The 23,855-nt window shown below is 33.0% G+C and overlaps 1 protein-coding gene, 1 non-coding gene and 1 pseudogene across 3 annotated transcripts in view; 2 read left to right on the top strand and 1 right to left on the bottom strand.

Moving 5' to 3' along the window:
* The window catches only part of LOC107511486 (B cell receptor associated protein 29), a 46,583-nt gene that overhangs the window by 5,454 nt on the left and 17,274 nt on the right, over positions 1-23,855 (top strand). For both annotated transcript variants that reach the window (XM_016145861.2, XM_016145862.2), the window contains exons 3-6: positions 499-599; positions 10,888-11,038; positions 12,141-12,276; positions 15,953-16,061. In XM_016145861.2, coding sequence (XP_016001347.1) covers positions 499-599; positions 10,888-11,038; positions 12,141-12,276; positions 15,953-16,061 — 497 coding nt within the window. The remainder of the gene's footprint in view (positions 1-498; positions 600-10,887; positions 11,039-12,140; positions 12,277-15,952; positions 16,062-23,855) is intronic.
* Positions 19,035-19,168, top strand: LOC118610887. Its single transcript, XR_004954142.1, has one exon. It is a non-coding gene; the product is annotated as a small nucleolar RNA U109 (small nucleolar RNA).
* LOC118610966 lies at positions 20,421-20,539 on the bottom strand (annotated as a pseudogene).

Below are 23,855 nucleotides of genomic sequence, written 5' to 3'. Positions count from 1 at the left end.
CTATTGGTTAATAATTAGTCATATTCTTAAAGAAAAACTTTTTTTAAGTTGTGTTTAAAGTTAAGTACTTACTACGTGTGTGTGTGTGTGTCCATGGTCCCCTACTCCTCAAATCTTTTGAATTGCTAGACCAAGAGATTTTTGTTATTTCTGAGTTGTTATTCTGATTAGGAAAAAGAGAATGATAGCTTGTATCAGCAATATAATATTTTACTATAAGAATTCCTTTTTAAGATTTTGATCATATATCTTTCCTTTAAAAGTTAGTTCACTGTAGAATATGTAAGCCACCAGATAGAAGATAGTCAAATGTCAAGTTATTAAATTTAAAAGAAATTATTCTTTATTTTATGAGACTTTCTTATGAATTGATAATCTCTGATATGACATAAAAAATTAAACTGCTGTAATTACCAAAATGTTAATTTAGTATTTAGAAAGTATTTCAAAGCATTCTTTTGATTTTTTTATACCTAATGTAATTGTATTGCTTTACAGATGGCGGAAGATTTTTTCATTTAATGTCTGGGGTAAAATTGCAACTTTCTGGAACAAAGCTTTCCTTACTATTATAGTCCTATTGATTGTTCTGTTTCTAGGTGAGTACTAAATTACTAGATTGGTTAATACTAGGTTACTAGATTGTTTCTAGTTATGTTAAGTACTAAAGTACTAGATACCTCCTTTAAATAAGCTTACCCTAGTTTTTATTAATGAATTCATTGATTTTTAATTAATTTGATGTTGCTATTGACATACCGTTGACTTTGTATAGAGCAAATATTGATATATCAATAGTTGATAGATATTACCGTAATATATGCAGAAACATAAATTTCAGCAGGGCGCAATAACTCTTAACCTCTTTTAAGTTGTTTTACAATTTAAATATACCAATGCATAGCCCACTTTTCAGAGCTACCAGTTATACAGTTTTTTGTTTTTTTTTTTTACTGTGGTGCCCTAAGCACCAGGGGCTTAGCTATTAGGGAAGCATAGAGAAATAGAATTGTTAGGCCCTCAAAAGGAGTGTTAGATGCAGGATATAAATCTTGATCGGATCCTAGTTAACTAAGAACACAGACATATGGAGACTACTGCAAAAATGTGGATATGGACTGGTCGTTAGATAATATTAGGAAATTTTTGTTAGCCTCATTTGTAGTAGCATTGTTGTTATTATATAGCATAACTATATGCCAGTTTTTGAAATTTAAGTTTTATTCTAATGTAATCATGTTCATTTGTTTATGTATTGTTTATACATGTGTCCATGGAGAGCTACAGGATAGATTTATTGTAACAGACACTGTATGGCCTAAAACATTCACTATCTGCTCTCACAGAAAGTAATCAGCACAAGTTGTATGCAACTATGTCCTTATTCTCTTAGGAGCTGCATGCTAAAATATTTAGAAGTAAAGTGTCATGATATTTTCAACTTACTTTCAAATGGTTAAAAAAAGATAAAGCAAATATGGGGAAATGTTAGCAATTATTGAATCGAGGCGGTGAAATATGGGTGTTTCTTTTACTAGTTTTTCAGCATGTTTTAAATGAATATTTCAAACATGAATATAATAACAATTATCTTAGAAATTAGAAGTAAACCTTTACGATTCTTATGAAACCAGAAATCCCAAGATAAATAATTATAATTTTTAGAAGAAGTAGCTGAGCTTAAAGAATTAAGTAACTTGTCTGATCACCGAGCTACTTCCTGGCACTTTAGCTTTTGATACACATATGTTTTCCCTCAGAATTCCCTCAGAGTTGTTGTGTTGTCCATTAAGTTTTACAAGGGCCAACATGGGACCATAACCACCATGTATTCCACTATTTTGTGAGAAAATGTTTCCCATGTTTCACAACACCAGCCTCTGAAGTGGAATTCTCTTTGTGAAACTGAGACCAACTGGTGTGAATAGATATGAGTAGCTAATTGTATCAGAGTGTGAATGGGTTTCTGCCTCATTTAAAAATGTCAGTATTTGTCTTATGGTACATTATGTTAATGTTATGAATTTCCAGCCATGTAAGAAATAACACTAAACTCGTAAAGAATAAGGAAATCGGTTCTCAACTTTGCCACCAGCTAACTAAATGACATTTGGAATAGCATTTTCTCTTAGGTCAGTTTATGCATTTGCAAGATAAAGGGAGAGAAGGAAATAATTTCTGGAGCTTCTACTAGCTCTAAAATGTATTGTGATCTCCTAACTCTGAAATTTATCACAAGAATTACTACTGTAAACTACCACATATCCATATGAGGAAGGAGAGTTTATAATGAAGTATAGGGTTGTTTCAGAGCCCTCCAGGGAAGGAAGGAAGCCAGATTCCAGAGAGGAACTAGTCCTCAGAACTGGAGTGTCCTTTTTGTGTCCCTGCATTTCTCCCTGGGTCTGTGTACTTCATTCTTCCTCATTTCCACGGACTCTCATCCTCAATTGCCAAAACAGAATATGGGCACCACACAGCTGCCAAGTTATCACTCCAGCAATATGCAAGGATAACTTAGCCATTTCTGAATCCAAATTCCGATTCTAAGGGGAAAAAATCAGACCAGTTAGACCAGGTATCCAACTCTCATCTGGTAAGCTGTGGCCAGAGGTTAAAGTCACAAAAATAACTGCTAGCTGGAACCTACATCTGTGGGCAGAGTCGATAATTCCCAGAGAATAGGGAAATAATAGATGGTCGATGCAAGAGCTTTAACCATGGATGGTAAAGGCAAACAGATAGGGACTTATCCTTCAAGCTTGAGTGTTATATCTCAGAATAGAAGAATGACATTAACTTCATCGGAATGTTAGAAGGTTTAAATGTGATAACATACATAAAGTGCTTAGTCCAATGTTCTCATCCACTAGAATAATGCACAACTAGTTGGCTACTCAAGCTTAATTTGAAACATTTCATTTTCTTGTTGATTATTGCTAATAAGGTAATAATTACAAGGTGTTCATATTCCTAGCGCCAATACTAACTCAAAAGCGCATGTACATCTGTGTGTGCTTTCACAGGTAGGAATAGGCAGAAAGAAAGCAGGAAACCCAGGAATATGTTTAGTGTCAGTAGAAATGCATTGTAGGAATTTGAAAGTTTCTACAAGTAATCCAAAAAAAGCTTATCTCCTGATAGAAAATCGACTGTACATCACACTCTCTCCTTATTAATTCCCCCATTCCACTTTTCAGACATACTCGCCTCTTTATTATACAGATGATTCATTCTATGGGTGGATTTGTATGACCATTTACATTTATAACTTCTTTGACATTATTAGTTAATCTTCAGTATTTCTGCATAAAGATCCAGGAGTATTTTTCCCATTTAATTGCAAAAGAAGCTGAATCACAAGCATGATGGCCCTTCATAGCACTATTTGGTTCCTCTGGCCTGCTCAGAATAACTCATAAATACTATTTTGTTCTTTTTATTCTTTGGCTGTTTTGTAGTGGTTGGAATGCTTACTATAATATTGAAGCAATCTGAGAAATGGCCATTAAGACAAAATAAATTTTTAAAAGATAATTTAAGAGACTACTTTATATACCTCTGTGCAAACAAATTTGAAAACCTTAATGAAATGGGTAATTTTGCCAAAAAATATAATTTACCAAATGAACCCTAATAGATATAGAAAATTTAATTAGGCCAGTTTTCATAGAGAATTATAGAAAATATCAAAAATCTACCTCCCCCCTGGGAAAGCATAAAACCCAGTAATTTTGCCAGAAATTTCACCACTTTCAAAAAAACTGATATTACTATTTGAGAATTTAAAGAAAGAAAACTTCAAACTTTACGAAGCTAGAAAAAATCAAGTTCTAGAATTGGAAATAAACTGAATATTATATAAGATTGATAACATATGACAGAAAATAATTGTTTTAACTAACTATTGACTAGAGTCCTCTCTACCTTCTTGGTGGGATATATTCTAAAAACAAAAGTGATTGCAAAGAAATCTGAAACTTCACATAGTTTCATTGTTAGCAATTTAAAAACTGTATATTGCAGCATAAAGCAAATTAGTAAGTATGTTAATGGTATTGGAAACTAAGATTTTCAGAAATAGAAATGGCATACAAATATAAAATCAAGAAGTTAAATTTTTTTTTAATTTTAGAGCGATGGAAATGACTTGGGACTAGATAGAGATGATGGTTTTACAACATTGTGAACATACTAAATGCCCCTAAATTGTTTGCTTTAAAATGGTTAGTTTTATGTTATGTGAATTTCACCATGATAAATTTTTTAAAATAATTTCTTAAAAGACTAGGAGTTCCAGTTTTGGTAATGGCAAAATAGCTTGTGTTAGATTAACCCTCCTTTGAAACAATTATGAAGCCTAGACAAAATATGAAAAAAAAAGTATTTGAAGGCCTACAAAAGGAACCAAAAGCAGATGGAAACTAGAAGGAAATCAAACTTTGAAAGAAGAAATCACAGAGTGTAATCACATTTATATAGCTTTTCCTTTAAGGACAGTTCTCAGTCCATGTGGCATGGTCAGCTAGAACTCAAAGCAGAAAGCCACAATCTTTACTGGCTAAAAGTATCAGAGGTCAGAAATTAAGGGAAGATATTGAAGACAGGAGAAAGCCCCAGAAAGTGAATCTCAAAATCTGCGTATAAACACCCCTCAAATCCTTGGTTGAATCTTGAACTGTGCATGTGTAAGGAAGATTTCAAGGAGCTCCCTGGAAAGTAGCAGCCAGAAAGCTGAAAGAGCTGAGCAGAAATTTTAGCTGCTATCGACTAAAGAGAAACTGAGTTTAAAGTTTCAATCCTATCAAGTTAGAAGGCCATGGTAAAGACCTTGGACCTTTCCACTAAAATCACAGAAGACTACTCTTAGGAATACAGACTCTATTCAAGGAATTAGGAATTTACTATAATTAAAATTAAAAACAAAGCAGCCCTGAAAGTGTAAAAATCTAGTCACCCCCAACAGCTGTAGAATATAGATAATCTTATATAGATAATATAAGATTATATAGATAATATAAGATTATCACATGAAGACACTATGTTCACCAAGATATACTAATTTCTGGACCATAAAGTAAGTCTCAATAAATTACAAAAGAACAGGCAGAGTATGTAAAAGAGAAATCAATAGCATATACCTGGAAGAACTCCACATGTTTAGGTATTAGACAAGACACTTGTCAGTATTCCATGGGCCAAAGAAGAACTCAAAGTCAAAAGAGAAAATATTTTAACTAAATAACAGAATACAATATGTCAAAATATGTAGAATAATAAAGCACTGCTTAGAAGAAAATTTATAGCTTTGACTGTTTATTAGAAAAAGAAGAGTTAAAATCGGTGATCTTAGTTTCTACCTTAAGAATACTTATGATTTAAAAAAAAGTTAGCAATAAAAATCGTAGGTTGATCTCAGTAGATGCAGAAAAAGCATTTGACAAAATTCAACATTCATTTATGATAAAAGCTCTCAGCAAAGTGGGAAGAGAGGCAAACATACCTCAACATAATAAAGGCCATATATGATGAGCCCCTAGCTTACATCATACTCAACAGTCAAAAGCTGAAAGCTTTTCCTATAAGATCAGAAACCAGACAAGGATAGCCACTCTTGCCATTTTTATTCAGCATAATATTGGAAGACCTAGCCAGAACAATTAAGCAAGAAAAAAGAAATGAAAGCATCCCAGTTGGAAAGGAAGAAGTAAAACTGTCACTATTGTAGATGACATGATATAGAAATCTGTCTTTATACAGATATAGAAAGCCCTAAAGACTTTAGCCCTCCAAAAAAAAAATCTGTTATAATTAATAACTGAATTCAGTAAAGTTGCAGGATACAACATCAATATATAACAATCTGTTGCAGTTCTATATGCTTAAAACAAACTATCAGAAACAGAAATTAAGAAAATCTCATTTGTAATTGCATTAAAAAGAGTAAAATACATAGTAATAAATTTAACCAAAGAGGTTAAAGACCTGTATGCTGAAAACTAAGACATTGGTAAAAGAAATTGAAGACAAATAAATGGAAAGATATTTTGTGCTCATGGAAGAACTAATATTGTTAAACTACTCAGGGCAATATGCACATTCAGTACAATCCATATCAAAATTTCTTTTTTATATATATATAAATTCTCATTTTTTGAAATTTTTTAATTGAAGAAATTACTTAAAATTCCCGCCCCCCTTCTACCTCCCACATTCTTTCTACCCCCTACCCGCTACCCTCTGGTAGTGGTTATTAGTCCATATCAAAATTTCAGTGACATTTTTCACAGAAATAGAACAAACAATCCTGAAATTTGTGTGGAACCACAAAAGATCCCAAATAGCCAAAGCAATCTTTAGAAAGAACAAAGCTGGGGGCATCATGCTATCCGATTTCAAACTATATTACAAAGCTATAGTAATTGACAGTGTGATAACATGAAAACAGATCAATGGAACAGAGTAGAGAGTCCAGAAATACAACCACACATATACTATCAATTCATTTACCACAGAAGAGCCAAGAATGTACAAAGGGGAAAGTGGTGTTGGGGAAACTGGACAGCCACATGCAAAAGAATGGAACCGGACCACCATCTTAACACGATACACAAAAATTAACTCAAAATGGATTAAAAACTTGAACTTAAGACCTGGAACCATAAAACTTCTAGAAGAAAACATAGGTGGTAAGCTCCCTCACATCATTCTTGGAGATGATTTTTTGGATTTGACACCAAAAGCAAAAGCAACAAAAGCAAAAATCAACAAGTAGGACTACATTAAATTAAAAAGCTTCTACACAACAAAGGAAACCATCAACAAAATGAAAAGGCAACCTACTAACTGGAAGAAAATATTTACAAATCATATTTGATAAGGGGTTAATAGCCAAAATATATAAAGAATTCACACAGCTCAATAACAAAAAAAAAGAAAGTTCAAAATTTGAACAGACGTTTTTCTAAAACAGGCATACCTATGGCTGACAGGTACATGAAAAGATGCTCAGCATGACTAGCCATCAGGGAAATGCAAATGAAAACCACAATGAGCTATCTATCACCTCACCTGTTAGAATAGCTCATAAAAAGGACAAAAGATAACAAATGCTGGTGAGGATGTGGAGAACAGGAAACCCTTGTGCACTATTGAAAGGACTGTAAGTTGGTGCAGCCACTATGGAAAACAGTATGGAGGTTCCTCAGAAAATTAGAAGTAGAAATATTTCCAGTTCCACTTCTGGTTATTTATCTAAAGAAAAGGAAAACACTAACTTGGAAAGATATATGTACCCCCATGTTCACTGCAGTATTACCTACAGTAGCCAAGATACAGAAACAGCCTAAATATCCATGGAGGAATGAATGAACAAAGAAACTGTGAAATGATTGATAGATTAGATAGACAGATAATTATTCAGCCATAAAAATGAATGAAATCTTGCCATTTGTGGCAACATGAATGGATAGATCTTGAGGATGTTATACTAAGTTGAATAAGTCAGACAAAGACAAATACCATATGATCTCATTTATATGTGAAAGCTTAAAAAAAAAAAAAAAAAAGATACAGAGAAACAGTTGGCGGTTACCAGAGGCAGGGAGTAGGGGGTAAAGGGGCTCAAAAGGTACAAACTTCCAAGTATAAAATAAGTCATAGGGATGTAATGTACAACATGAGTTAACACTGTATTGTATATTTGAAAGTTACTAAGACAGTGGGTCTAAAAGTTCACACCACAAAAAAAAATTTTGTAACTATGTATGGTAATGGATATTAACTAGACCTATTTTGATCATTTCTCAATAATAGAAATATCAAATTAAAAGGTTAGCAAATTAGAAATAGATGGAAACATCTTCATTCTGATGAAGAGCATTTACAAAAAAAAAAAAAAAAAACTAGGGTTAGCATCATCCTTAATTAAATATCAAAAGTTTCCTCCATAAGATTAGCAACAAAGGAAGGATATTTACTTTGACTATTGTATTTAACTAAGTAAAAGATGTCCTAACCAGGATAATAATAAGTCAAGAGAAAAAAAAATAGCATAAAGGTTGCAAATAAAGAAGTAAAGCAATCCTTATTTGCAGATGACATATTTACCTAGAAAGTCCTAAAGTATCTATGTCAAAGAAATTAATATAGTGGCATCACAAAATACAAAGTCAATATACAAAAATTAATTGTATTTCCACACTATAATCAGTAAACAACTGAAAAATGAAATTTTTGAAAATTCTTCTTGTAAGTATATCAAGAAGTCTAAAAACCTTAGAAGTGAACTTTATGAAAGATATACAAGATCTCACCCTGAAAACTACAAAATCATTCCTGGAAGAAAATTTAAAAGACAGAAATAAATGAAGATACTTTCATCATTTGGAAAACTCAATATTATTACAATGTTTATTCTCCCCAAAATGATTTATAGATTTAACAGGCCCAGTCAAAATTCTAACCGACATTTTAATAGAAGTTGGCCACTTCCTCATAAAATTCATGTGGAAAAACAAAGAACTCTTAACAGCTATAACAATCATAAAAAAAAGTGAATTGAGGAACTTAAACTATCATTTTAAGATTAAAGAAAAAATAAATTATTTGTTAATTACAAAGGGAATCACAAAATCTTTACAGTGAGAAATCAGATGTCCACTGATTAATCATCTTGTGATGGTTAATTTTATGTGTCATCTTGGCTGGGTCATGATACCCAGATATCCAGTAAAACATTATTCTGGATATTTCAGTGAAGGTGTTTTTTGGGTAAGATTAAGACTTCAATAAGAGGTCTTTGAGTAAAGCAGGCCTCATCCAGTCAGTTGAAGGTTTAATAGAACAAAGACCGACCTTTCCTGAGTAAAAAGAAATTTTGGAGCAGATGGCCTTTGAACTCAAACAGTAACTCCTGGATCTCCAGCCTGCCAGCTGCTCCTGCAGATTTTGGACTTAACAAAGCTTCTATGGTATGTGAATTATATCCCAGTCATGTGAGCCAGTTTCTTAAAAAGAAATTAATATCTACCCCTTAACCCATTCCCACTCCCCTTACACACACACACACACACACACACACACACACACACACACACATCCTGTTGGTTTTGTTTCTCTGGAGAACTATGACTAATACCAGTAATCAAACTTAGTATCAAAAAAGTATGGGTCATGCTAAAATTACATGGCATCAGTTATGAAGGATTCTTGCCAAAAATATTAGACCTGTTCCAATCATTCTTTATACCTAACTTTTAGTTTTCTGAAAATATAGGAATTAGAAAAACAAATTAGACTACACCACTATCAGACAGATCCAGAATGTGTAAACTTCTATAAAACAATTGGTCTGGCACTTTACTCAATGTCTTTACAAAAAAGTATTTTATGTTAAAAGAAACTAAAGAGACATAATACGTGTAGTGAATGTCCATTAATGAGGACATGGAAAAATTGGAACACCAACACTGCTTGTGGAGATATAAAATGGAAAACATTTTGAAAGTTTTTCAGAAAGTTAAACACAGAGTTACCAATTCCACATCAAGGTATGTACTAAGAGAAATGAAATCACATGTCAGTACAAAAACTTGTACATGAATGCTCTTAAGCAGTATTATTTTTAATAGCCAAAAAGTGGAAATAATTCAAATGTCCATCAATTCATAAATGGATAAACCAAAAACAGTATATCTATATAATGGAATATCATTCATTTATAAAAAGTACCAAAGTGCTGATAGCCACTACAATGTATATGAACCTCAAATGCAGCATGCTAAGTGATAGAAGCCAGACATAAAAGACCACGTAGTATATAAAATGTCCAGAATAAGCAAATCCATAGAAACAGAAAGTATATTGGTGGTTACCAGAAGGTGAGGGAAGGGAAAAATGGGTTTGGGGTTTTTTGAGATTGACAAAAGTATTCTTTACTGGCATTAGTTGGTCAACTTTTATGAATATATTCAAAACCACTGAATTAATACACTGTAAAAAGGGAAATGTTAAGATTTGTGGATATTTCAATAAAGCTGCTATTAAAAAAAAAATAAAATAATGATTACAACGAACTCCATTGTCAAACTGGAATCTTTCCTGAATGGCAATAACTCTTTCCTAAGAATACTAGAGGCTTCGCAAAAGGAGCAATTTTACTTGCTTGTACCCCACTGGCCTTTGAGACATCTAAAGCTGATACCCTTCCTAAGGGCCCACAAGAATGTAGTGCACTGAATATAGATGCTGATAATCTGAAAGCTGTTTTTTTTTTGCACTAAAAAGAAATGATTCCCTTGAATCTGAGACTTAACAGAATTGAAAGCATCAAAAGAGCAGCTGAATGAACACATGTTAGTCCGGGGAGCCTGTGCCACCACAGGTTTAGCAAACCTATGCCAGTGAAAATCTCAGTGTAACTAAATATTTCTAAAATCTCAATAATTTTAAGTAATAGTAAATATAATAAAATTCTAGAACAGTAAGAGAAATAGGATAGTCTCTTGAACTTGATTGTAATGGCATATGACTTATGTGTTATTGTCAATAGCTTAAAATTTAGTCAACTTATTAGGGATAGAAAGAGTAAAGGATAATAGTTTGCAGTAAAGCTAGAAATAAGAGACAGTACAATGATGATGAGTCCAGATGAATGGTAAAAACCAAAAATACTGTTATATTCAAAGTTTACACTAGTAAACATGTACAGAACATCTGTTTGGGGCATGGTACCCTCCCAAGTATGTAGAGGAAAAGACAAAAAGAGAACCCTTACCTAAACTCCATTATTTAAAAGTTAGGTCAGTTATTCTAAACCTGCTTCCCATTTTAATAATTTTATATTCATAAAAGCCAAAAGTAATGTTTTCTCTTTTTCTCTAATAGATGCTGTGAGAGAAGTAAGGAAATATTCCTCTACTTCTTCCATTGAAAAGAGCTCACCCAGCAGACCTGGTGCCCATGAACATACACAGATGAAACTTTTTAGGTCGCAAAGAAATCTTTACATTTCTGGATTTTCATTATTTTTTTGGCTGTGAGTAAAAAAAAAAAATTTAATATGATTTATGTTTCTTATTATTTGTAACCGACACTACAGATTTTTTTCTATGCTATTTTGTATACCAACATCTTCGTAAAAGCTCTGCATAATCTGACCCCTGCTTCTCTTTAGAGCCTTGCCTCATACTTTTCTCTGACATTTACACCTCATTCCACCCACATTGACCTTCACTGTTAATTCATTCCTGCAACAAGTATTTAGTGTTTTGCTATTCTGTACCTAGCTCCTACCTACTTCAAGGTCTTCACACCTGTTTTTTCTTCTGCTGAGAATATTCTGTCCTCCCTTCTTCCCCTGTCTAACTTCTCATCTTTCAGTGCCTTTCTCAGGGAAGCTTCTGTGACCATCACTCCCCACAAAGTAGGTAGGTGTCCTCTTGTACACTCCCATAAAATGTATGTGTACTTTTGAGTATCATTCGTGGTTGTACTTAAATACTGTTTTAACTCTTGCTGCCCAATTAGAACCTAAAGTACCCGAGAGCAGGGACTTTGTCTCATTTTCTGCTATGTCCCCAGTGCCTAGCACAGTGTTTAATACTTAGCAGTTCCTAAGGAAATACCTTTTGAATGAATAATTGAAGATGTTAATTACTACTTCTAACAATAGAAGTTACCCATAAACAGATGCAAACAAGCAGTTTTTAGGCTTGACCAGCCTCACACGTTGCTCTTTAAATAGCAAAATTTTTAACTAGGCCAGAGAGAGAGGGAGAAGGAGAAAGAGAGGAGCAGGAGGTAGGAGAGAGAGAAAAGAAGAGGAGAGAGGGGAAATGGGAGAGGCAAACACTTCTCTTACTGGCCCTGCTATACTACCTAAAATTCTGTTTCTGTTCCTCCCAGCTAGAGGTATCTACAGAGAAAATAATTAAATAGTAAATGCAATTGAACCTGTATTCCAAATGCTTGTCTGCTAACAAAGGTTCCAAACGAATAAGACACAGGCATGTTTTAACTGGAAGACTTCAATAAAAAAAAAAAAAAAAAACGTGTCCTCCCTAAACATCATCTCTCTACCACACCCATACTTAACAAGGAGTTGTTTGACTATTTCAAAGTTTTTTTTTTTTCCTTAGAGTTTTAAGACGTCTGGTTACCCTTATTACTCAGCTGGCAAAAGAACTGTCAAACAAAGGAGTACTTGAAACTCAAGCAGAAAAAACTAATGTGGCTGCCAAAAACTTCATGAAAGAGAATGAAAAACTAAAACGGGTATTTAAATTTTCTTTTTAAAATTTGTGTAAATGTTGTTGATATTCCCAAGGGATGGTATATTTCATCATCAAAAAGAGCATTTTCATAATTTATAAGCTGAAAATGACCATAAATAGCAATTGTTCTGCAGAATGATTGCTTCAAAAGCATCTTATTATCCTTTAGATTTCTTTGTTCTCACAGTTTCCCTCAATAGTAAATTAACACCTTTGGACCTACTTCATATGATTCAAGGAGAAAACAGTATGGGAATGTGAATTTTAATTCCTTTATTACCATTAATTTTCCTTTATAACCTAAAGCAAGTCTTTTTAAGCCTCTATGTTTCCATTTTCTTTTCAGTGAAATTATTTTTATAGGCCTGTTTGTTTTGTTTTCTTTTTTTTTTTTTTTTGAATGATGATTACTTAGGAAGCAGAGGAAAATAGTTGCAGTAGATTAAAACTGCATATAATATGTAAAATCTTTAGTTTGGCAATGCTGCTGGTAACCCTTCTTTAAGAACGATATGCTTCCCCTGCCATTCTGGGAGAGTGTGTATCAGGTATTGATGCCCCACCCCACCTCATCCCCCAAACAAAAGAAGAACAACATATGGAAAAATGAAAGATACAAAATTACTTTGGGTATTTCTTAAGTTTAAAATTTAGGAGTCAGATGTCATAGCTTGAGTATTTTTAGTTCATATTAAGCCTCATAGGTTTTGCTAATTCTGTGTCTCAGAACAAAAGAAACAGGGGAACTATTTGGAATCAAAACAGATTTTCTTGAAAAAATAATCCCTAAAATAATGCGATATTATTTACCTGTCATAAATAATAAAATGTAGTTAATCTTTTGTTACACCATTATATGTATGCAAAAAATATTGTGAGTCCAACAGTAGAGAATTCAAATCCTTATCCAACTCCTAAAGCCTACCCTCTTATAGAAAGAACTATAAGCACCACCTTTCATCAGTTCTAAATGAGTTAGCTATTATATAGTACAATATAAAGCTTTCAAAACCTATTAAATATGGCAAACTCATTTCACAAATTGTGCTTGGTGCTACAGTATCATGGTCACCTATGTAAAACCTTTGTTTTATTTTTTATGTCGGCTTTATTTTCACTATGACAAAAATGTAAAGAAATCTATTTTCATAGTAACAGAATTCAAAAATGGTTCTTTGTGTAGATTGTAACCAGCATCTTATAAGGAAACTTTTAGAGAATAAGCACCAGTTTATTTTTTACTTTGTTTTGTTCTGTTTTGAAAAGGCATTGATTCAGAGATGTCATGTAAATTTCCCTTTGTAATAAATGTAGGTCTGGGAAATTAAGCTGTTGGTATTTCTGAATTCAAAAGCAAGCAATAAGTCATTTTTGCTTTTGGGGGGAGGGAGGGTAACATTTCAGCAACACAATCAGCCTCAATTCATACCTTATTATTTGCTTCAATTTCTATCCTTTGCTCTCATTTTACAATGATAACAACACAAAACCCCAAAGCTTTGATTAATGTGATGGCTAAACTCAAAGCACACAGCCTTGCATTGTAGACTTACTGTGTGTCTATCTTGATTTAAGTAGTCTTACTGTGTGCCCATCTTGTCAGATTAATGAGTTGTAACTACTAATAGGACACTGCTTTTTTTTCTCTTGTTCATTAGTATTTTTCTTCTATTCTTCAACTCTAAGAAAATGGAAGATGTTTTCATAAAGTTTTGGTACCATTACTTTCCTCATTTTCATCATTATTAATGTGCTTCAATTAGTCTTGTCCTTAAAAAGAAGCACCTTCCTTAAACCATTTTTGGAACCTTTCTTTGGAAATTGTTTTCAGGACTAGTTAAAGTTGCAAGGAAGTTTACTTCATTACTACTAATTTTTTGATTCCCCTACAATTTCTCCCTGTTTTTGTTTTCCTTTCCTTTGGTTCGATGCTGTTCTAGTTTCCTGCTTCCTGCATGTCTTGACCCAGTCAGTGGCCCTACATCATCAGAGGTGCACAGATATGCTGGGCTAAAGCCAGTACTCAGTGGGGAGAAAGTGTGTGAGCTGGACATAAATACTCTCAGTACCCAAAATGCAAACTATCTAAATTGACCAATAAAGGTCATAGGTCAGAATGTCAAAGATGACTTCTATTTCAAAATACTTCATTCATAGAGGTTTTGATATACTAACTAAAGAAAGATAGAATTGCTAAAACACCTCTTCATTCTCTATCAGGGACACATTATCTAATGGAGAGTGCACTACCCTGAGATCCAACTTGGATAATGCCAACTTTACCAAGAATTAGCATTGTGACCTAGGGCAAGTCACCTCATATGTTCTGGGCTTCAAGGTTATAAATAATAGCTAACACTGTGCTAGGTATCATTTCAAATGCTTCACAGTAAGATATTAACTCTTGATTCTTGCAACAACTTTATAAGGTTGATACTGTCCGCCCTTTTTATAAGCAAAGAAATGGAGGCACAAAAATGTTAGGTGACTTGCACAAATTCATTCATCTAATAAGTGACAGAACTAAGATTTGAATCCCAGCCATCTGACTCTGGAATCCTCACTCTTAATCACATTGTTTTGTCCCTTTGCTCCTATGCCAGTGTATGAAAGGACATACAGAAAGTGCCTAAGACCCTTCTGTGTTCTGATAGTTACTGAAATGAGATAATTATGAAAGATCAAGTAACTTTTAATTGCTTTAAATGACAATGGTGATAAAACTTTACTTCTTACTAGATTTTTTCTAGCCACTTACCAAGGTGAGATAACACTGAACGTGTACATTACTGTAGTTGCTAGCTATTGAATTTCAGATTCCAGGAATCTTGGTCATTCTCCAGCATCAAGTTACATGTAATAAATTTGGACAAGTTTATGGGTGCAGTAATGAAAGCTTATTTACAAGACCAACACAAATCCAACTTTTCCAAGTAAATGGCATAATAATTCAAGCAGTCAGTGTAAACATTCCTGTAACTCAGTGGTTCCCTTGCAATTTGGGTAATCACTGGAGACTGTGTGAACTGAACTTAGTGGGGTAGGATTGTTTTGAACTTGAAGTGTATAATAATTGATAGAGATTGTTTTGAACTAGAAGTGTATAACAATTTATAGAGATTTTTTCTTGTTTATGCTCTTAAATTTTTTAAAAAAAGTTTTGAAGGTATAAAGATTCTTCCATTGCGTGTGCTTCAGTCCTCTTATCTCCTCAAAAAATTCTTGGTATTATGTAATATATTTATTAGAACTTTAATTTCTCCTCTTGAGCTGACTAGTTTATTATAACACAGTAGTACTGTATTTGATTTTGTGCTATAATGTGCATGCTCTTGTTTCATCTTTTTTTCACTAGATTGAAGTTACCTGAAAGCAGAGGCCATATTTCTCTTACATTTTTAACCCTGATAGCACTGAATATTGTAAAATATTTGCATGTAGTCAATGCTCAGTAGACTGTATGAGTTTGTTGAATATACCAACTTATATTAATAAAGGAGCTACCCTTCAGTAGAAATTCTTTTCTATGTTAGTCTGTTTAAATTGTCCTGTGTCGTTTTTTTCACTTGACTATGGAAGCTCTCAGTACCAAGTGGATGCACTTTAGTCAACTAACTAAAGAATGTTTGGCTGTTGCAATCTAAGCTTATTTCTTCTATAATTCTCTTTTCTAATAGCTCTTGAAAAGCTATAACATGGAAGAGGATCACATTTTGGAAGCAGAAAATAAAAAACTGGTAGAAGACCAGGAAAAACTGAAAACTGAATTAAAGAAGACTTCAGATGGTAACTTTGTGTGGACGTGCCAAAGTAGAAAGAGCATGATATTTTATGCTGTTACACTTCATTGTTTTCCCTAAAACAAAACTAATGGCTGAATGTTCTTCTGGCTAAAATACCAAGAGTGACCTATTTATAAATTCTTGCTCAAATATGAAGATAAAACATTGTTTCAGCCAAGAGAAACATGCTCTGTTATACAGAACAACATGTAGGTGTTTCAGATCTGTGTTGTAAATAGAGATGTTCCTTTCCTGCCTTAGCAAAAGAGCTATGTTCCTGAAAAGTTGCTTTAAATACATTTTTGGAAAATAAATCATATTTTTCCATAATAGTGTATTGCTCCTTTGAAAGAAGGAATTGCAGGAAGACAATTTTGATTACAAGAAAATATATTGCTAATCTCAAGACATATTTCCTATGTGCCAGATAGAAGGAAAGTATTCCTTGAAAAAGATGGATAGGCATAGAGTAAGAACAACCAGGATGTCAGCTGAGAATTTAAATATCTCATTCCAAAACACATTGCAATGAGCACTTGGGGTAGAGCATCCTAACTTCATTTCCTTGAAGGCAGCTATTTCTTCTACATTATTTGTTTATTTTGAAAAATAATTGTGATAGTATGTCCATTTTTTTCAGTCAAGAACAAATTATTGCCTGCAGCTGCTTAGCACAGAAAAGGAGATGAGATGACCTCAAGTCCAATGTCATCCCAAAACTCTATAAATGTTTGTGGTTTGACCCCAGGCAACATTTCTGCATATAACAGATATTCCTTGATATTGTCCAGACACTGGAAAACCTCTCAGCCACTCAGAGTTAAGATAATGAACAATGCATAGACCTCCCATTTCAGGTCTCTTCTACTACTTTATGTTGGAGATAAATTAGAGAATGTTCAGTGACTGAATCAAGGACTTATTTTATGCCATTTGTAAATTTAGATTTTTTTAAATAGGCCTCAGTATAATAGAAGTTCTATGTACTATAACTTGCAAATTGATAATTAGTTTACATTGTTTGGATAGAGTTTACTTCATCAAGATGTATTTTAATTTGAGATGGAAAGTGAAGATAAAAACTAATTCTATTAAAAAAAGAAAGGATGACAAAAATCAATAGGATATTTTATGTGATATAAAATTTTTTAGTCACGTTACTACTTAAAGTAAAAAAAAGAAAATCAGAAAATTGCTCAGAGGCAGTAAGTTAAAAAATAAGTTACTCTTCTAGGCAGGGTGGTATATTATGTGGTAGGTATAGTATAATCCAAAATTCAAAATCCTGCCATAGCTAGTACTGTTGGCTCTTCTGCAATTCCAAAAGATTTGGAACAGCAAGGAGTTTTAATATTTGTTTGAAAATAAATTTAATAATCACTTACCCTCTACATTAGACATTTTAGAAGAGAAACAGTGTTCTCTTTTTACCCAACACAAAATATTGCTGCTGCTAATCCTTCTGAAGAATGCAAGGGACTATTTTCAAAATACCTTTAATTAGTTGTAAAAAATTGTTTCAAAATCTTGCTTTCTTTCATATCTGCCAAGGATCCTTTTTCTTATGTCGTAAGCAAGGAGGTACAAAAATAAAAGACAAAAATAGGTTGTGTGCCATGCTACACCTGTGACTAGTTTAGTTTCTTATTTTGCCTTTCAAAAATTTCAACTTTGAGATATTTTGAGCTTCAACTTTGTAAGTCTGAGATACAACTTCTAAACTCATTATTATTTAAGAATTACATAAAGAAGTTCAATATTTCTTTAACAGACAATTCAGATGATTGGAGAAAATGAACTCTCTGATAACATAGACATTGCATTTCTAATCTAATAACAGGAGAATACTAGCTTCTGTGTTTAAAGTGTAGACTGCAAAACTACTTTCAAAATGAATCAATGTTGAAGTGAAAGCAGATTTTACTTGTTTGAGTATGTCCTGCTTGGTTCCTACAAGGTGTGTAGTATTTTATGAACACATTTTATTTACCCAAAGTTATTATTTTAGATAACATTATTAATGACCTTGATAAGATCAAAGTTCCTTTTCTAAAAGAGGTATATCCTTGGCTATGTTCTCTGGCCTACACTAGTCAAATTCATTAAAGCAAGAACTAAGAAATTATAAAACTAATAGGACAAGATTTGGAAGAATTTAAGCAGCCCAATGCTTTGTACATAATGCCATTTAAAAATACTGATTTCTAAAGATTGAGGGTATTAAGGCTGACAATGCTTAAGAAATGTTTCAGAAATTTCTTTTGAATTTGAAAATTGAGTAGAAAAGCAATGTGGTTTATTTTTTAATAGGAGTAAATACAGTATTTTCCATACAATTTGTCTTACGCTTGGTGTTTCTTTAAGTGAAACATTTTCTCCAAGCTGTGTTAATAAAACATAAAGCATAAATACAATTGTTTGTTTAAGCTGGTTAACCCCATATTGAAGAAGTGGCATTCTGTAGGTAGGTATTAAGAACACTGTTTTAGTAGTGCCAAACTGTCCATCAGTTTTTAACTACCCACTCATTTTGACCAAAGTTAGTAAATTACCTGTGCTTCAGTACAGTAATATGACTTTAGTGATCCAAACGAGTGTGCACATATTTATACTCAGGACTAACTTAGCTGTAAGGATCTGATCTGTCATTTTTTAATGATCTGTTTAACAATAAATCTGATGTCCCAGTGTGTGAAATAATTGGGAAAGGACACTGCCATGAAAAATGAGACTTAAGTTTGAAAAATTTACAAAGCACACAAGCTTTTGTAATAAAAATAGATCTTGTATGTAGTGGATAAGCATCTGATTCTGATGTCTAAGGAGAAAGGACTCTTTCAGGATAGCCACTATATTTGTTCTTATAGATAAATATCTCCTCAATATTATTCTTATAACTGGAGAAAGTATGTACCATTTAATCACTGCATGTATCCAGGCAGTGGTAAAAGGAGTTATGATTTTAAAAGTGATTGAACTGCATGTGGAACTGTCTCGCCTTCATTTCTTTAGGAACAGGAATATATCCATAACATGCTGCATTAAAAGAGTTCTCAGGGCTGCCATCTTATAGTGGAGGTTGAGTAATGGTAGTATATTTCTCTTACATAAAGGGAAAAGAAAAAGAAGAAAAGGCAAAAAAGCAATCAGAGTAAATTCTTTGACTCTGCCTTTATTCTCTTTCCTTTCCTTCTTCCCTTCCCCTCCTTTCCTTTTCTATTTTTCCATCCTTCCCTTTGTTTCTTCCTCCCTTCTTTTCACCTTTTCTTCTCTCCTTTCTTTTATCTGTTCCTTTCTTTCTATCGATTTTTTTAAAGAACTTTTCAAATAATTTATTCATTGCAAGATTTTTTACTATGGAACATAATTAAAACTATTCTCAAAAACCATGCCTTTTGAAGATTAAGCAAAATTTTGAATATACCTAAATAAAGTATATACAAACGGAACAGAAACTTAATATAAAGGCCCATTCTGTATACCTAATACTGGCAACATATAACAAGGACCGTGGATTTGGACCAAGTAACAGAACCTTCTAGTCCTTTTGAGTCTTCCAGTTGATAATTCACCTCTCTTCTGGATAAATGCTTCCATATCACTGTAGCTTACATTGAAAAGAGCTAACATTTCTTTTTACACACCAACTTCACTATCTTTTGAAGATGTTAGAGTAAAAAAAAAAAAGTCATCATCCTCTAATGCCAGTAATAAGTCATACTAACATAGGGACCAGGAAGTAAAAATAATTGAAGTCCTTTTCAGGACATTGAAGATCAAGACAAAAGAGAAAATTATGGGGGAATTACTATTCTATATACCAGTAACCCTAAATTCCTGCCTCTTGAGTCTAAAGTCTTAAGAATAAGACATAAGCTTTTTATACCAAATTAAAACTGTGCAGTTTCCAATACCTTACAAAGGAACTTTTTGAGCCATCTATCTAAAAATACTCCAAATTCAACCTAACTATGTTTTATAATTGTAAATTCTTATGGGCATGAACTGAGCTATCTTTAATTTACAACATATTAAAGCCACCATCTTACTTTAAAATTGTTAATGCTTTTTAAAAACCTGGTAGTTTTGGTCATACTATATTTTTGCTTTATTACCTTTCAATGAGTTTTTATGATTTGAATAAGAAAAAAAAATGTTGTTCCTCCTCTATTTACAAACCTGGAAGTTTCTTCTTCTTTAATAGTTCCTTCCCTTTTTTTATTAGCTGAGGAAAAGACCGTATTTATTTATTTATTTTTAATTTTTTTTTTTTTAGGAGCGACAACCCTTGCTTGACCTCACAAATTACAAGGACATTGTCAGCTTACAATCTTTTATTTTATTTTATTTTTATTATTTTTTATGCCTACAGCACCTGGTCTTCCTAGGTGGTCTCCCATCCAAGTACTAATCAGGCCCGAGCCTCCTTAGCTTCTGAGATCAGATGGGATCGAGCTTGTTCAAGGTAGCATGACTGTAGACAAAAAAGACTATTTAAAAAGAATAGTCTGATTTGTTTGATGGTGATGGATGTAACAGTAGACTATATGTAATAAATAGTATAGTAATTACTTAAAGAAAATGAAAATATGACCCATCCTTTTAGTCAGGTTTCACCTCTTAGGTTTTTTTAAAATAAAGACGGTATTATCATTTATTGTTTATATTATCTCCACATGTGGTTAATGTTATTGTCAAGCCAGAAAAACGGGGCTTGCTGTAAGACTACTTTCCTGGTCCTAATATATTACGTGATATTTTATCTTGTTTTGTTTCCTATCATGTTCCCATTTAGTTGTGATGTTTTTCTTTCCCATGAGCTTCTTATCCATTCCCAAGGCCTAGACATGTGAAATAAACTATTTAGAGTCATCTAGGAGGAATAACTGTGGGAAGATAGTAGCAGACAAATTCAAGGGTGCCTTGTATATCATTGATAATACCAGCAAGTGTAACCGATGTTACCCTAAGCAAAAGCTTTTATAATCTCTATAGAGGGTCATTAGAGCAAGAGAAAACAGTCTATTCCCTGAAGAGCTTATAGTCCAGATGGGTAGATCCAACATACATACATAAAACCACTATGATTCATTTCCTCCCAGTATGATACTTGAGTTAGTCTAGCAGAAACATGAAGTAGAGAGCGATAAGTGCATACTAAATACAGGAATGTTCTAGATGATAAGATTATAATCAAGCACATTCTCTATCTTGATAGACATATAGATTGGCAGAAAAATGAGTGAAATGACGTTACTATTGTGAGAACAAAGCATATAGCAAACAGGTCTTTCAGAAGTTGAGGTGTCACCCTACAATAAAATCAAAGATAATGCTATAAAGTCGAGAGGCCCCTAAGAGATTGAGGAGATGATAAAATACAGTGCTTTGGTGTTCTTCCCTACTGTCTGATTCCCTACCTAGATATGTAAGATCACTACAGGCCTTCATGGTAAATACTGTTATAGCAAGTATATCAGCTTTTATGGCAAGTTCATGTTTACTACCAAGTAAGATACAGAAATTAAGCTGAACAACTCTAGTCTAAAAACACTTTAATTGGAAAAAGAAAAAAAAAACAGACTATTAATAGGGGTTATCTTTAGCATGTATAATGAAGTTTTTTTTTCTGGAGTTTAAATTAGTTTTTATAATGAATTTATTTCATTTCTACAGTGAAAAGGATAGATTATTTTGTTATTTAAAAAAAAGAAAGAAAAAGAAAGAAGGAAAGGGAAGGGAAGAAGGAAGGAAAAGAAAGAAAAATAAAGAAAAACACTTCCAAATATCCAAGCAATAGAAGACAGTAGTTTTTTGGCTTATCTAATTAACCAACTCTATTCTCAACTTTACTTTGAGTAGATACTAAATATTACAGTTTGTTTAATCTTATGCTAAGTTGTATGAATTACATTGCATAGTCTGTGAAAATGCACTGGGGAGTCTTGATCAAGTTGCTAAATCTTTTTAGGCTACAGTTTTCTTTTTTGTAAAATGAGGGCGTAGACTACTTAGGCTTAAATGTCTATTATAAAGCCCCAAATAATGTAATTAAGCAATGGATCATCAAGAATTATTTTCATTGTTGGCTTTTTTCATGAGAGAAAACTTTTCACCATAACTTCCCTTCTTCCAGACTTAATTTCAGCAGATGGTTAATTAAACCATGTTCATCACATTAGAAAAATGTTTCAGGCAGTCTTAGAATCAGGACAGGACCTGGCATATTTTATACATCTGTTAGTTCATAGCTCAAGTGTATTATGTTTGGAATGGGGCCACAAATCTTGAATGTTTAACTCCCTTAGGTGGGACATCTGAAGGGAGAGGAAAGGACATAGGCCAATACACATAATCATTTCTTGTTAGTGTTATAATGTATTTTGGGTTATAACATCTTTTGGAACCACTTATATGAAATGACAAAGCTTTATAGGAAAGGAGAAATGATTTGAGTAGAAAAATCAATATGTTCTTTTCATTATAAATATTACATTAAGGAAATTAAAAATGAGACTATCTCTAGAGCTCTTTCCAGCTCTAAGAGCCTTTGCTTATGGGTTTGTAACACAAAGTAGTCAATGTAATGTTTAAACAGAGTACCTAACTTTTTATTTCTTTTTAATTATTGTCAAATTTTTACACACAATCTTAAAAGTCAAACAGTACTACAAGATTTATAATGAAAAACAGCAGTCCCCTGAGGCCCATCCCCAGAAGCTACTTTTTAACTCATTTAGCTATTCTGATATTTGCCTCTAGATTTATAAATACAATATTTAGGTAGCTATTTCTTGATCTTGCAGTGTGTGGAATACTATCTTTGACTTCTTATATGGACTTAGAAAAGGACTTAAAACTAGGGGAACTGCTGTCCTGTCTCACCCAACTCCTCATACATACTTCCCATCCCCCCCCCATTCTTCCAATATAAGCATATCAATTTTTATTACATCAAATTATTATGACTATATATCTATTGTTCATCATCATTATGGGGACCCCTTTGCCTCTTTCTGGGGTTGCTACTTTCTTTCCTGGATTCCATATTTTCCACTTTTATTTACTCTTTCTTTCTGGTAGAGCATATCATCCAATAGAGTACATGAAGGGTAAACAGCTTGAAGCCATAAATGTCTGAAAATCATTTTCTGAAAATCATTATTTCTGAAAATCATTATTATTATTTTAGTCTCACCATTGGTTGAAAAATTTTTAACCTCAGAAATATGAAGGCATTGCTCCATTATCTTCTGGCTTCTGTTGTTTCTGTTGACATATCCAGAGTCATTCCATATACAATCCTTTCATATATGACCTTTTTTGTTTGGCTTTGCTTTCTGGAAACTGGGATCTTCTGTCAGTCATGAGAGTTATGGAATTTCATCTAAAGAGAGATTTTAGGAAGCATGCAGAATCAATAAGATTTGGGAAATGAGGGAAAGTAGAAGTTTAAGATGGCTCCAGATTTCAAATTTGGTTGACCAGGTAGGTGCTTTTTTAAAAAAATATTTTATTTTTTAATTACAGGTGACCTTTAATATTATATTAGTTTCAGGTGTACATTATAGTGATTACACATTTATGTAATTTATAAAGCAATCACCCCAATATGTCTAGGACCCATCTGACACCATACATAGTTATGATAATGTTATTGACTCTATTCCCTATGCTGTACTTTATATCCCAGTAACTTTTTATAACTGGAAGTTTGCCCATCTTAATCATGTCCCCTTTTTTACCCATCCCCCCAACCTCCCTTCCATCTTGCAACCATCAAAATGTTCTATCTATG

This window comes from Rousettus aegyptiacus, unplaced genomic scaffold, assembly GCF_014176215.1.
Source record: "Rousettus aegyptiacus isolate mRouAeg1 unplaced genomic scaffold, mRouAeg1.p scaffold_m13_p_13, whole genome shotgun sequence".
NCBI lineage: Eukaryota > Metazoa > Chordata > Mammalia > Chiroptera > Pteropodidae > Rousettus > Rousettus aegyptiacus.
This window is presented reverse-complemented; position numbering and strand designations above follow the sequence as displayed.